Source organism: Copadichromis virginalis, linkage group LG2 (genome assembly GCF_057382275.1).
Source record: "Copadichromis virginalis isolate Kocher_CV1m ecotype Utaka linkage group LG2, C_Virginalis_male_GT1.1, whole genome shotgun sequence".
Classification (NCBI taxonomy): Eukaryota; Metazoa; Chordata; class Actinopteri; order Cichliformes; family Cichlidae; genus Copadichromis; species Copadichromis virginalis.
This window is the reverse complement of record NC_140619.1, coordinates 24,594,277-24,610,598: the sequence shown is the minus strand read 5'-3', so window position 1 is coordinate 24,610,598 and position 16,322 is coordinate 24,594,277. Positions and strand designations below refer to the sequence as shown.

At 39.7% G+C, this 16,322-nt stretch overlaps 1 protein-coding gene across 3 annotated transcripts in view; it reads left to right on the top strand.

Moving 5' to 3' along the window:
• gria1a (glutamate receptor, ionotropic, AMPA 1a) overlaps window positions 1–13,752 on the top strand; it is a 78,378-nt gene extending 64,626 nt beyond the window's left edge. The window contains exons 13-16 of one of the 3 annotated variants that reach the window (XM_085474760.1): window positions 440–687; window positions 4,409–4,523; window positions 11,279–11,413; window positions 13,275–13,752. In XM_085474760.1, the coding sequence (XP_085330886.1) occupies window positions 440–687; window positions 4,409–4,523; window positions 11,279–11,413; window positions 13,275–13,442 (666 nt within the window). In that variant the 3' untranslated portion in view covers window positions 13,443–13,752. Of the gene's footprint in view, window positions 1–439; window positions 688–3,563; window positions 3,679–4,408; window positions 4,524–11,278; window positions 11,569–13,274 lie in introns of all 3 variants that reach the window. The other 2 variants (XM_085474753.1, XM_085474769.1) reach the window with 2 other exon arrangements.
• Window positions 13,753–16,322: the final 2,570 nt, after the last annotated feature.

The following is a 16,322-nucleotide window of genomic DNA, read 5'->3' as shown; positions in this document are numbered from 1 at the left end:
ATATATTTAAAGGCACAAAGTCGGTAGTGACTTCCTGGACATTCCAGGGTCCTTAATCACCAGAAACCATTAAGCTAGGCAGCTAATGTGTACATACATGTAAATGTGTTACTAATGTCTGTTTAAACGCTTTCCTGTGAATTATTTTCACTCCCTGTGCTGGTAGTGCAGCAACGTCTGCGTGTGTGTCCATTTCATGTTTTGGAGAGGCAAAATGTGAAATGGACACGGTGGACCTGCGTCTGTTACACATTTTGCAGTGATATTGGGTTGGATGAAAAGAGCATAAATAGTTAAATTGGGAGTAAAGTCCTGACATTTTTAAGGATTTTAACATTTACCTTTAACACTCTAAAGATAGATAATAAAGTATTTATATACTGACAGTCCCTTTCCCTGTACTTCTATCCCTTTTCTTATTAACATTTCTGGCTGTCAGAGGTCTAAGATCGCCGTGTTTGAGAAGATGTGGTCTTACATGAAGGCGGCCGACCCGTCTGTGTTTGTCAAAACGACAGACGAGGGTGTCATGAGAGTCAGGAAGTCCAAGGGCAAATATGCCTACCTGCTGGAGTCCACTATGAATGAGTACATAGAGCAGAGGAAACCCTGTGACACTATGAAGGTGGGAGGCAACCTGGACTCCAAAGGTTATGGAATTGCCACACCAAAGGGCTCCCATCTCAGGTAAACCTTTGCCACTGCAGTGGTTGGATAAAAGCCTTCATGTGCTTTTATTGGTGCCTGTGCATGAGCGTTACCCCTCACCTGTTTATTTGGAGGTCTGCATTTGCTCATTTATGAACATATTTATGTGCTTAGGTTGATTTTTTTTTGGTGCCATTTCATGCATTCTGAATGCTTTGTGCACGCACTACCAGATTAATTTATAAGTATAAATGCTCTGATCAGATATAGAAGGCATCTCATTATTGTCACGGTCATCCTCCAACTGTTTGCACATATTGCACTGGCATTTATAGCTCGATCCCTCCCATTTTCAATTCTGATCATCTTTATTTGTGTCTGCACATCTACGTACGCAGCTAGATTATTCCCAGCTGACTTGTGAGCACTAGCAGAAGTATAAAGCAGGACGATGAGATCTCTTATCCTCTTTAAGTAGCACTTTGCTTCCTTGATGCCTTCCAATTATATTTCAAACTCTCTTTATATTCTTCAAATCATCCCCCTTAAACACAAACACACACGCAAAAAATAGAAACGTGCCAATCATAAAAATCCGAGCCCCTAAAGCAATTTTACAACTTAAAGAATCCGTATAGCTGCTTTACCACTTAAGCCAGAGCTCACACCTTGAATGTGAAGTCAGCAGAGTGGAATTTGTATTTTGCGACATTTAATGTGATAATTGACATAATGAAGGATAATTCATCCCGGATTTACTCCTGCCATCGATGTCCAAGAGCAACAGCTGTCATTTCACATTACATTAACACCTTAACCAACTTCCCATTTAAATTTCTCCCGCAACTACAGAGAGAGTGCAGAAGCTGGTGGCATCTGAAGCTTTTAATCTATTTCTAATAGGCCTCATTCATTTTAATGAAAGGAGCCATATGGGAAGATTTTATTCAAACTCGCTGCGGATTCATATGGGTTTCCTCCTTGGTTGACAGCCAGAGGTCAGAATGCTGAGTAGAACTGCTTCTAAAGCCTCGATCAGAAGCTCCTTTTTAAAATTTAATACAAATTAGATTCCGCAAATGAAGTTTAATGCTGCATGAACGATAAGACAAGAGGTTGATATAAATCTGCTTCAGAGTCATGTAGTCGGGATTGGCCCAGACCACAACATAGCAGTGGGACAGAGTGGTGAACAGCTAAGGGTGGCCCCCGTTTGATCTCGCTCTCTTTGTGTTAATTATTTACTTAGCGATGTACCTTATTCCCAAGTTGTCATTGTGGTCACAGATGTCTGATATGGAGTTCCATTAACAGATAACAAATATTTGCGATTGCATGAGTGGTATTAAAGCATGGCAAGTAGAATGACCCACGGATTTTTTTGGTTTTAAGGAGGAAATGTATTCAGCTCATCCGGAATGGGACATGAATGAGTTACCCATGAATTTAAAGAGCTGAGTCCAATCGCACCTGCAATGTATTGATAATGAATCAGTTTGCACGGACGACTGGATATTAGAGAAGCAATAATCTGACTCTTTTTTTCTCATCGTGTTTAAATTTCATAGAGTATCTGTGCAGAACTACAGAACTGATACCCGTTCCAATAGAAGTTCCTAATTAGACATTTATATACTGTCATTCTTTTTAGATTTTTGCATAAGTAGAGATTTCTTTTCTACACAGTAAATGAGACTAATAGCGCTGATAGCGCTAATATTGCATTGCAGGCCTGATTGAAAACAGAACTTTTGAGGAAAAAAAACCTAAAATAACTCTTCATTTTGCAGGAATGTCTTCAGAGATCACTTTCTTGTCAATTGCTCTGACGATCTGTGTAAATTCTGATCTTCATTTCTGACATATACAATTTTCAGGGTCTGCACCATCCCGCTAACATTCAGTAACCTCCCTGACATCTGCTCACGCTGAACCAACCAAACCATGACTCTCCACAACATCCATGTCCACTTTAATTCTTCTCGTGACTTCTTTCTTTTTTCTCTGAGTCTGCCAGGCTAAGAAAGAATTTAGAGGTTTTACCAGCTCCAAAAAAAACTGTCTTCCCTACAGCTGTGTGATGTCCTCCAGGTTGGGGGTAGAGACTCTTCTGTGTTCAGTGATGAGAAAGGCAGGATGCCGACAAACTAAATTGTTCCTGTGCAGAAGAATTGGTGCTGATTTGAGCAAAAAAAAAAGACAATCACGTAAAGGCTGTAATCTTTACTTTTATATGCAAATTCTGATTGCAGATTCTGGCATTCTTGTGATTTGTGGATGGATAGTCTTTGTCCTCAACCTTGCAGCTTTAGGAAATACACAGTGACCAGAGAGAGACAGAGCTACCCATGGGGAGGTGCTTTGGGTGATGTGTCTGCAGTTGGTCAGGCAACATCTTTTTCAGCCAGTTAGAGAAATAAAGCTATCGTGAAAGTGATCGTAGCAGTTAAAACCGTCGAAGCTTCTGCTGGAATTTGTTTCTGCTGTTATTTATAAATTATTCAGTATCAGCTTCTATTCACAAGAATGCTGTTATGGCTTGAATATTGATAGGTTAGTTGCCATAGCAATTTGTATGCTGGTGCAGCTGAAAGGAAATTACCATCTGTAGTCAGACTTCCGCATCCAAAAGCATCTCCATTTATAGTGTTTGCTCTGCCTCTCTCTGAGGCAAGCCCCTCCTTGGTAAAACCCACTGTATTGGCACTCAGTGTTTAAGCCCCATTGCAGGTATGTGACTAACACGTGCATCCTAAAGCCAGCGCTCCTGCTTAACACCAGTAGCCAAACGCAGGAGTGCTTCCAATTCTAAGTCAGCATTTCATTATCACCACCACCACCACCATACGACCAATCTCTTTATATCTGTCCCATAGAGTGTCTCCTAATGGTTATCGTTTTATATTATTTTCAAGAAACCCAGTAAACCTGGCAGTGTTAAAACTGAACGAGCAGGGCCTCTTGGACAAATTGAAAAACAAGTGGTGGTACGACAAGGGAGAGTGCGGCAGCGGGGGCGGGGACTCCAAGGTCAGAGCCAGTTTGATAAACCCTGCGGGTAAACCCACCACCACTGAGAGTGGGAGGTGGGGTGGGAAGTGGGGAAAGGGGAACAGAGGGGTAACTGGCAGGCCTGCGCTGCACCACCACTCCAGCAACACTTAATCTCTCTGTGTGGTGTGGGGAAGAGCAAAGGGAAAGGACTGAGGGGGGTGATTGCTTGGTCGGCAGGGGATGAATTTGAAATGCATAGAGAGGGGAATTTTTGCATCATGTCTCCCTGCTCAAACAAAATAGCACTGATTTAAAATTGATCAGTGCTAATTAAAACGGCAAAGTTCTTTGTGTTGTGGCTCCCACGCATCCATTCTGGGACTATAAGTTTAGCTGTACAACATGGTTGATTTCGAATAGGAAAAGATCAAATTAAGAAAGCCTTGTGGCATAAGTGAGTGCAAGCAGTATGCCGGTTACCCCAAGTGATATAGTAATACACATCTACTGCCTTAGGGAGCAAACTAACCGAGCTAGATGGAGTATTAATTCATATCACTTTGATTGATGTTTCTAATGATGTTTCTGCAATATATTTGTGTGCACGTGGGTGTGGTTTGTGTGACATTTTTCTTTTGTTTTGTTTTTTTGACAACAAGCAAATCCAGGCATGTGTATCTATTTGCTGCTCTTTATGTCTCTGAATTAATAACATAAAATAACATGGTATAATATGTTATTTATGTTATTCCCTTATGGTTGGAAGAATCCCAGTAAACCTAGCGGTGTTGAAGCTCAATGAGCAAGCCGTCTTAGACAAACTGAAAAACAAATGGTGGTACGATAAAGGGGAGTGTGGCAGCAAGGACTCCGGAAGAAAGGTTAGTCTCCAACCCGAACCTGGCACCTCACAGCACCTCGCAGCACAACCCTCCTTTAATACTAGACCAGCCCAAAGTGTGCTGCACTTAGCAGCACTCCCCATGTGGCTCTGGCAGCTCTACTGTATTGGCCCAAATATAAGATGATGATTAAGGATAACTCTCACCTGTTTATGGTTGAAAAATGCATTAAAATAGACAAACAAAATTTTCTTATCAATGTTTTTCCATGTATCATTACCTTTAAAGAAGAATATAATAAATGTCAGTTCAGCCTGAAAGAATTGTTATTGCAATCTCTCTACAGAAACAAAATATTTGGATTTAATTACCTTAATTTTGAATTAATAGGAAACCAATAAAAATGCACAAATCAAAGTGAATGAAAGCCACTTTTTCTAAAGTTTATCTACTTCAGCTTTCACTCTGGAGAATGAATTCTAAACACTTTGCTACTATGTAAGTACACAGCGAAGAGATTGTTACATCTGTCCATCCATTCATTTTCTTCCAGCTAAACTGTTACATTTGTAGTTTAATAATATCTAACAATGTCTTTATGGGCTGTCCGTGATCAAAAGTGGCACCACTTGACCGCCTGTCCAATCCACTTCTACTGTAACATTAACATTAACCTTTGCCAGCAAAGAAAGATTGTACTATTTAAACTAAGCCTGTGCACATATATGAATGGCAAGGAAATGGCATGGTAATTTTAATGTCCCAAAAGGGCCATAAAGTCTGCAGTGTGAGTCATTAGCATCGGTTCACAGCATTATCTATTAGACTTTTGCTCCACTTGCTCCACAAAAACATGACGTAAATGTTAATGTAAAGGTGTATCCAGGACAACAAGATGACTTCATTTTATGTGCATTAACTGATCAGATCTTTTTTAGACCATATGAAAATTCATTAGCTACACCATACAGACAAAAGTACTGGGCCACCATGAGCTGGAAACCCATACCATGAAGCTCCTGGCACACAGCGTTTGTGCTGATGTTAATGCTGCAGTTAAATAACTGCAGCATTACAGTTACATTACAGTTATGGATCTAGGAGGGATAAGATTTCATGAATGGACTTAGCCATGCAGTACCACACTGCATGGCTAGGTACTTGATTTTATACACCTGTTGCAAAGGTACTGAGAACAGGTGATTTCAAAGATTAAGAGGTGTGGCCCAATACTTTTGCAAATATTTTATGAATTCCTGTTTGGACTAGTTTTACAACAGTCATCAATTTATGATAATTATACTGACAGCTCCCCAGACTGCCATCAGAGACCACCTTGTGGTCTTGCTACTAAGTTTACTGGATTGATCAAAAGTTTTGTTTATTGCATAAAACACATTTGATTACCAAGGGAGAAATGAGCTTATTTTTGTTTGTTTCAAAATGTACATATTTTCACTTTGAAACAGGCCGGCTGGGGTGTTGATCAATACTAGTAGATATATGCCGAGGGATAATTTCGCTTTCTCAGCAACACCAAAGCAAATGAACTCAATGCAGCTTACTGTGCAAGTGCATCGACAGTTCCATTATTCAAAGAAAAAAAAATCTGCTGTTTTGATTACGAAAAGTAAATCTTCAAATGTGAAATGACACCCCCCCCACCACCACTTTGAAAAATGTACTTACCAGAAATACTGTCTTATAATTGGGCCAGTACTCTGGTGGTACTCTGCTGTTTATTTCTTCCTTCTGATGAGATTGTGTTGTCAGAGATTTATTGTTCGTTCCCAGTGTGTAAATAAACAATGTGTGGTGGATTAGCAAGGACTGTTAAAATTAATTGTTAAACATTTGGATCTGGGTAGAAGGAATCCTTATAAAACGGTTTGTCCAATCCTGCAAACAAATGTACACACACAAAGTGTTAGGATAACATTATATTTGTGCAGTAGATCAAATATGAATTACTCAAGCAGGCTTTTTGAACATAAATCTTTTTTGTCGAAAGGAATGAGAAACACAAAAGGGCATGAAGTGAGAAAGATGAAACATGAGCTATTGGCCCTTGCCTTTATATATTAGCCTTTATAATAATCCTGGCATAACGCTTTTAATTTAAGGTATGCATATATGGATGCCATGTCAATTCATATTAACCCGGAGTTGTATCAAGTCTGCCCACTGCTCTTGCATGCATTAGAATTTTGTTATCTACTGTAAAAAAAAAAAGGAGTTTCTCCCGACAGAAAAGCTTTAGCGCATTACTTCAGATACCTCTTTATGTACCTCTATGTGGCCCACTGAACTCTCCCATTGCTTGTACCGACAGTTCTATTGGTAGTTTATGCAGAAGTGTCAAACTATGTGCCATGAAGAGCTCAGTCTACAAGGAGCATGTTACAAACAAAATCACAGTAGTTGCAAGGAGTTACATTTGAGGTTAGGCTTTCTGTAGAGTTCAGAGTGGAGCTGAAGCCTATCCCAGCCATAAACTGTATATAAACAATAGTGTGTTCAAGAAAAGTAAAGTAATTGCAGAAAAGCCATAAACCTGCATTCCCCCCAGCAGGAGACGTCTCCTCTGGTTGAAAACAGACCTTAGTAAAAACTGTTCTGATGGAATTATAGGTTCAGTCGATAGTTTGAAGTCATATTAAATACACCATTGTGATCCATTCGTTTTCTTAGATGCTTATATGCTAGTCATCGTCCAGGTGAATGATCAATCAGGGTATGCTACCTTTTTGTTGCAAGCCTATGTTCATCCAGTTCCTCTGTCAAATCCCCACCTCACTTGTACATTTGGTTTCAAAGACATAGCAAAAGTGGCAAACTTAAAGAGTCACAGTGGGACTTTGCTAAGCACTGGGTGCATTCATAGTGACATACAATTTTTATATCCAGTTTGACATTGGGTCAGGGACAGGGTTAAGATTCAACAGGTTGCTGGTGTCTCACAGACAGAGACTGCAATTATTCTAACAACAAGGCACCCTGAAAATCCCCCACACACAATCAAACCCAGATGTGAGATGACAGCCACTGAACCACCTTGCCACCATACATATAACAGACTAATTAAAAGCCTTTATTGTAATATATGCACATATGTACTTAAATTAAGTGATCGAGTTTTTTTGCTTGATCGAATTCAGTGATTAGTTTGATGCTGCTCTCAGATCTGTATGCTAACAATGTAGCAAGAGCTAACAGCAGTTAAGCTAGCACTCTCTTTCCAAAGATAACAATCCTAGTAGCACCCAGAGGGATTTCAAACTAACCACATCATACTTTATTTGTTTTCTGTGGCCACAAAATAACCTGGAATGGTCCAGTGTTAATTATTTAGCATTATCTCTATACAGCATACTTGTAGTACTTATTCAGCTTTTTATTTCACTACAATGTTATCGTCTTCTTGAAAAACTCAGACTTTAACTACCCTCTGCGAGCATATTTATACTGTAGAGTGGTAAAACACTTTAGCTAGTCATTAGGGTTTGTTTTTTTTTTTGGGGGGGGGGGGTATGTATGTATGTATTACTGTAAGTGAGTAAGTGGTAAAATTTTCTTCCAGTTTTAATATAACAAAACTAATAAATTGGAAGACTTTCAAATTCAGCTGACTGAACACAAATTCAAGATTTAGTCTAGTGTGTTTGGGGAATAAAACAGCAGATTCAGTCCTCCGTAGCACATAGTTTGGCACACGTCACCTGTTATAGAGTATATCTACATATTTGGACAGACTTTAAACTCAGTTTTGCACTTTGGTTTAAAGTCAGTTTATCTGAGCAAACAAATTGATGCCTCAGTTTTATTTAGTTGCTAAAAACCACTCAACTTTCCATGTGTCTATTTGAGTGATATAAAAACATTCCCCACATAATTTCATGAAAAAGAATATTTAATATACAGAAAATATCAGTTTGGTAGGTTCACTAATTCAAGCCTTAATAATTAATGTCCTCTGTATATCATCAGCAGACACAGATGTAACGTTAGGGGCACTTGCAGCAGAGATAAACAAACCATAATATGAAATAATGTCAAACTAAAAACTTGTTTGTGCTGTTGTCACATGAATGCATGTGTTATGGGGCGTGTTTGTGTGTTTATCTATACCCATTTCCTCACAACAAAAAGTTATCATTTAAAAAGAAAACTGTAATTTGTATGTTTTTGACTTCACATTGTGTAAAATGTAAGTCAGTGTTAAATGCTATCTGGGGCCTGCCACACAAAGCGAGTCGCACATAGTCATGCACGCACTATCTTTATTCTGATTGAAAATTTGGGGTCAGATGCTGGAACATGACTTAATACGGTCTGGTGTTTACGCGAGGATGCACGTGCACTTAATCAGAGCGGAGTGACATGCAGAAGAAATGAAAATGTCACACATGCCTCAGTGGCTATCTTATTGTAGCACACGATTGATCAGCTACCCGCTGCGTCCCCACTCTTGGTTCTCGTACATTTACGTCATAACAGAGAACGTGTGCAGGAAAAGAAAACGAGAAAGTGAACATTACGTGATGAAATTCTTCTTTCTGAGTGGTTTGTGAAGAGGTGTAATCAGTTCCACCTGCTTATTTTGAGCTTTTTCTTTATTCGGATTTTTCCTTAATAGAATCAGAATATTAGCATCCATATAAAGAAAGCCTCTAATATGGTTAACATTAATTAAAAGTTAAATTCAGTCCAGTAAACAGTGGATAAACAGCAAAGTTTTGTTACAGAGCACATGCAAGAGGTGGGATTTCACGCAAACAGCCACTTACAATTTAATAAAAGTGTGAAATTTGACTTGACGTTCGCACAAAGTGGCAGGAAGTGAATTAGAGATACACGGCACTTGAAGGCAGGTAGAGTATGAAATACTATAAAAAGAATATACACTTGTGTAGGGTTATTAAACAGGGTTCAATATCATTGCTGACATTTTAATGTGCTATGTAAGTCTGTTTTGGGAAATAATAATTTTGCCTTCCTCTCTCATGAAGACAACAATAAATCCCAACTTAGTCTAAGACAGAGCATAATCTCAAAGTGTTTTATTATGATGTCTCTGTAAAGTTTGATTTCTTTTTTTTAACTTAAGGCTTTTTTCAGTTTGTCTGCTGTATATGATAGTGTCATCAGATGTTACAGTTTAGCCTCAAATGTTCTGTTCCTGTAGCGACAGAATAAGTAAGTTATGTAAATCTAAGCAGTCACTAAAAGCTCATCATTGTAGTTAACTTGCAACGGCAGATTTTGTTTGTGGCTTTTGGAAGTACTGGCTTTGAGAGAAGACTAGCTGCACTACAAATTATTCATGATATCCTTTTTATAGGGACAGGTGATAAAATGAGCCAAATGTTGAGGGAGCGTTCCTAAGCCCGATTCATGCTTAAGGATGTTTTGATGAATCATTGGAGCCTGCAGTGGGCATCAGTCTGTGCCAACATAAATTCACTCGGGCCTTTTGACTGGAACACCATTCTCTAACTTTGACTCATCGTACCTTCAAACTGCCTTTTGAGTCCTACCTTCGCATGCCGAACATTTTTTTTTTTTGTAGTACCTCCCATTTGTAAGGGCTTCTGTTTTGTAACCGCGCACACAAAGATCTTTCAAATATTTATGAGTTAACTTTCTCAGAAAAGCAAAGTCACTGAACCAGTTTCACAGAATAACTCTGTGCCCTTTGCACTTATCGTTTTAACACTTGCAGTATTTACTGCTGCTGCTTGTATCATATAAGAAGGTCCCCCCTCCCCTCTTAGGTCTCCTCCCCAAGTTCACCAAGATAAGAAAGCCAAAGTTAGATCCAAAGTTAAAAACTGCTTTGTGAGCCAGGCCTCTGAAATATATTGTTATCCCTGCTATTTTCTTGTTGTGTGGTTATGTGTGTCTTAGCTTGTCGACTTTTATGTTAACTTGTCTTCATGTGCCTTAATAGTTGAGGCGTTTTCTTTACAATGTGGGTTTCTACTGGTTTGGATTAGTGTGGGTTAAACAGTACTGTGCAAAAAAATCTCGAGCCACCCTCATTTCTTAACATTTTATTTCCAAGAAACAAGATTATTGTTCAGACTTCCTGGCCAATGGTTCTTCAGGCTTTTTTGTTCCTTTCTTTCACTCATTTTCAATCTATTCCTAGTTCCTGAAGCTGCTGAACAGTGATCTATGAATGATTCAAGCATAAAAAGACACCAAAGTCCAGGGTTGAACCAATGTTTTGTCTACATATAACGGTCAGCTTATCAAAGAACTACTTTAGCCAAAACACATAATTTGTTTCCAATTCTTTACCTGAATCTACAAAAAATGTCAAATATAACACAGTTTGACAGGCAAAATTTTTTAAAAGTGATTCTCAAAACCTTGGAATATCTCGACATGCAGAAAAGAAAAGTAGATTATATTCCACTGTGCAATGTCATCTTTTTTTTTCTTTTAGCATGATAATGATACCAAACACACTGCAAATGTAATATATATAGTATTTCAACGTGTGGTTCCACAAGTTTCAATAAATTATTGCACAATTTGTTCAGTTTTACTAAGAATATTGTAAAGAAGTCAGCGGTGGCTCAATATTTTTGTCTATAGTTGTCATTTTGCTGTACATGTACTCCATTTGAGTCGTTTCACTTATGATTTCTGTCTGTGAAACTAGTTTATAGCTAAATTTGTCTGTGTGTGTGTGAGAGAGCGAGGGAGAGAGAAAGAGTCCAATTATATGTCATATACTGCTGCCGCTATTGCCTCCTCACGACTTCTCTCCGCCCTCCTTCCCCCAGGACAAGACCAGCGCTCTGAGCCTCAGCAATGTGGCGGGAGTCTTCTACATCCTGATTGGAGGCCTGGGCCTGGCCATGCTGGTGGCACTGGTGGAGTTCTGCTACAAGTCCAGGACCGAGTCGCGCCGAATGAAGGTGTCCACCGCGCGAGCTGCTGCTGCCTCAGCCGCTCAGGCCTTTCACTGCTCAGCCTTAGACAGTGGTGCTAGCGCCCCCTACACAGAGCTGCAGAGCTACGGCCTGTACGCCAACAACACTGTTAAGATATAAGGGCAGAGCACAGCCACGGGGTAGGAAACGCTGTGATCAAGCCATGATGATGATGATGATGATGATGATGATGACATCTGCCTCCACACCCCCTCCCCGCCCATCTAACCGTGATCACAGTAGGGCCTCCCACGGCTTCCAGTGCAAACGCTCTCCTGTACTTCTCTCTACCTCTGCCGCTCCCTCGCTCAGTCTTTATGTCACTGATCTCCTACAGTGTTGTTCAATCACTTGATTCCAAAATTGCCCTTATGCCTGTTTCGTCACGTTCGAGAAGTAAGTTTTCAGAGCAGTTGCTTAGAGTTTCATGTGTTAATGTGGCAGGGTTGTTAGCATGTAGCATTTTTTTAATGTAGTTAGTTTTTGCCTTTGAATTTACATGTAGATGGATTATTTGTCACTATATGTTGTTCTCTAACTAATATTTCCTTCTTGACTGTGTGGTTAAGTACACATGTTGCTTTTCGATGTCACACTGCACAATGTTCCTCACAGGCCTTTTGTTAAAACCCATTACTTAACCCATTACAATAATCTACCACAGCACAGGTATAAAGGCAATTTGAATCACAGTGGTACATCTATCTACTTCTGTCCCTCTGAGCAATTCTCTGCCCTACTCCTTCTTCTCTTTTTGCTGACTGTCTCGCTAACGCAGGCCCCATTGTGGTGAACATCGTTTATATGTATACCATAAGGCAGACGTCGTGCGGCTCGCATGTCTTCCATCACTGCTTTGACCTCGAAAAGTCTTAACTCAAACTGCTGTTATGTTCACAGATCTAAAATGTAGAACTTGTTGCTTTATACTTTACTGGTAGATGTGAGGTTTGGTCTTCAGCAGCTGTTAGTTATCAGCTTCGTGGATCAATTTACAACAAACAGCCTCTGATTTATTCTTCCAGCTTCAAAGCCCCCCCAGGGGGGCGCACTGATATCGTTTTCATGTAAACAAAAAAAAAGGCAGGCTGAATGCGAGGAGTGATCGTCTACATGAAATCTCTTATGTTTTAATCAGCCCACAAAGGGGCCACCTGATCAGTATGCTGAAGAGAATGGTGAGGAGCCTATTAGTCCAGCGGTGCCTTTATGCTGTTTGACTTGAAAGAAACAACAACACCGTTCCAATTAGAGGCCGGTATAATTCTCCAATCCCCGTGCAGCACTTACTGGTTGCTCCAGATCGCACTGGCTTTGCCCGATTTAATCAGCTATAGAATGCGGACAGATAGCGAAGTGGCACGCATGGGCACGTGCACGCACACACACAAGCATCACACATCATTAAGTCAGCATTCGAGCCCAGTGGCTTTTATTGCGCTAGACTGGAGAATGAAGCTAGTAAACCAATGAGTGAAGCCTCAGCTCCCTTCTCTCTGCCCTCCCTTCACTCGGCTCCTCCTGCTACAAATTGGTACATTTGATGCACAATGTCTGGTACCCCAATTTTAACACCGGCAAATATAACTGATAAGGAATGTTTAACAGTTTACTTGCTCCAGATTTTTTGGGTGTGCCTAACATTCAAAAAGGAACATAGGTACATGCAGCAGACTCTTTTGTGCGTGTATTAACGTAAAAAAAAAAGACTTCTCTGCAGACATTATCTGTGTGCTGCTAGCTCAAACTGTTGCATTCACCGTTTTGATTACAAGATATCGCATGTGTGCACAAATACACCAAAATCTGATCTGTGGGCTAATTGCGATGTTTTTGCTTCCAACAGCAATCCATCAACGACGCCATGCACTGCTCCACCCTGACCAGGATGAGTGGCAACGGGAGCGGCGGAGAGAACGGACGAATCCTCACCCACGACTTCCCCAAGACCGTTCAGACACTGCCCTGCATGAGCCACACCGCCAGCATGGGACTGGGTGCCTCCGGCATGTGATCATCATATTACTGTGCTGGCGGCGAGGGGATAGGCAGGGTGGGGCAGAAGAAGAAGAGCACAGGACTCTAATAACCTCAAAAAAAACATAAGAAAACCCATGGCTGTCCGGTTTGACCCATCTATTCTCCCGGCTTTCCCAACTTGAACAAAAACTTACTGCCAAAACGGACTCTTAAAAACCGCTCCTCGCAAATGATGAACAGAGAATCGCAACTTTTTTTTCTTTTTTTTAGTAAGTGGGTGTTTGAAAAATAGATATCGAAAAAAAGAAGGGAAACGTGCTGCAATAAAGAAGTCGTCAACTGGGCGTGTTTTTGGACTTTTTTTTTTTTTTACCGTGTTCATTTATGTGGAAAAAAAAAAGAGTTTTATTCTTCAGTGTGACGCCTGCGCTGTGCCATTTCGATGGAGCTGTTGACGTTAGTCTGCTTGTGCAATATCTTCACCTCCACTGCTGACCTTGTACTACCTAGATGCTTTCCGATGGCTGATGGATCATGTCTTTGCACAGATGTGGCAGAGGAGGACAAACACTTGTGACTGCTACGATGATATGATGTTGTTTTCGGGATGTCCCCACCTTCCTTCACTTTTACATTTATACTCCATTTTTGAAGGACTAAGTGCTCAGAGTAGCATAGCCAATTTTTGTGAGATAGTGGTTTACGCTAGATTGATAGCGCAGATTAGTTCGTCTCACGTATTTTTGATTTGACTTGTGTTTCGATGACGGTTAATGATGTTCAAATCAGAAGTTGTCCAGGCTACGACAAACAAGCATTGCTGCTAGACGTCATTGAGCACATCATGCCTTGTCTTAGTGCCACATGACCATTCAAATGCGGAACATTGTACACAGATTGAGTTTGAGTACTTACATCGATCATCAAAGCAGTCATTGGGCACATTCATAAATGCTCACCTCAACCTACGTGAAAAAGAGAATGGAGATGACACAATGACACATTATCCTGTATGTACAATACTGAGTGACCTTAAACTGTATTCTGCTGTTGTGACATTTATAGCATAATCACTGATACACTGGACAGTCTTTTTGAAGACAAATTTAGAGTTTATCTACAGTTGTTGCAGCATTGATATGTTTTGTTCAGTACTGAGTGAAAAAGCCAGAAAGCCGGCTTCCTCGCTGTTGCTAGCTAGCACAGCAAGGAGGGGGTGCGATTGATACACTCGATGTGACTGACAGATTTGGAGTTAGTATTGCTATTGGAAGTCAAGGTTATGGTGATCACTGCGCTACTTGGCTCTCCCGAGTTCTCCCTTTCAGATCACATCAAGTATCAAGGAATCAGAGTGACAGGCCTGGGACATTAGAGGGCAGATGTGACAAAGGGCAGACATCCTAGGTTTGGCATTTAGGCCCTAAAGTAAGATTCCATACCAGAGCATTTCAGTACATTTAACATAAAACGACCGTCGGTGATGCACTTTGTATTTCTTGGGCCCATTTTGTCACACACCATGGTAATTTATATTCTTATGCATAAGTGGCCAACGGCAGAAAACAAACCTTTAGCTAATTCTGTGATTTAAAACGGAAAGATGATGTAACAGGAGGGAAAACGAGAAACACTGGCATGATTCTATAATTTTATTTTTTTCGTTTATTGACAATAATTCCAGAGATGCGACGATACCAACAATTTTCACTTTTGTTTTTTTTTTTCATTAGAACAATTTGAGTGTTTTGCTGCTGTCTGCACTAGTTTACTTGTTTTTTTATAGCCAGGAGAAATGTGTTGTCACATATTTCAGTATGAAGATGTTTTAATCAAAACGCGATGACAGTGTTGACCCCCGTCGCTCTCACAAGGCTCTGATCATCAATAAATCACAACGGGCCGAAACAGCTTTTGCTTAAATCCCATCTGACCTCAAACCAACATTTTACACACAAGTAAGATATTCATGAATATTCTCATGACAGTAGCAATTATAATAACAGCGCACATTTGTTTTCATGTATGAAAATAGTTTTCATATATGCAAACCAATGAATTGCCTCCAACCATGTACCAACAAATGACAGTCAGCTGTAATTTTTTTCCACAAAGTGCATCACATATTAAAACCTAATTTATATGTATTTTTTAAAGGTTTATTAGGAAATAATCCTTAAAGCAGTACATTCATTAATAATGTGGCTTTCCCACTTATCCAGTAACTACGGGGAATCACGTGTCCTTTTTTAAGCTTTCACCACAGACAGTAATATTTCAATTTTATTTTTTTAAACAACTTCTACACTTTTTCTATGATAGCCCTCTCTGCATTTTCTTTACATAGAAATAGATAGAAATAATTGGTAGCACTATGCTGACTGCAAATAGCGGGAGGACCTGTTATTTTAGAAAAACTGAGAACATACACATGGTGATAAGAAATGTATTGGATGTTGCGCTCTTATCATAAATGCACAAAAGCATATAAGTGGATAGGGTCCAGTGCTTTAGCTTTTTCCTTTTTTTCCTCCCCAGGCTTGCACATTTTGCGACAAATGCATCATGCCTTGATCATCCTTAGGAATTTTGTGTTTTGCCAGCCTCTCTGAAGCATTCAGTCCCAGTTTCTGGGTATTATTGCAGAAAAGGTGCAGGATAAAGTGAAGGAAATATGCAGTATTCTGGTTTGTTGTATCGAAATGAAATTTCAGCAGGGTCAGGTGACTCACTGATATTTTTTTAGGCAGTATCAGAGCAATAAGTTACAGTATCAGACTTTGACTAGTTCATTTTTGTTTTGAAAGATTGATAATCATAGCTGGTTTTGTTCTTTTCATTGGATTTGTCAACAATAATTTAAAAAAAAAAAAAAAAAAAAAAAAAAAAATATATATATATATATATATATATA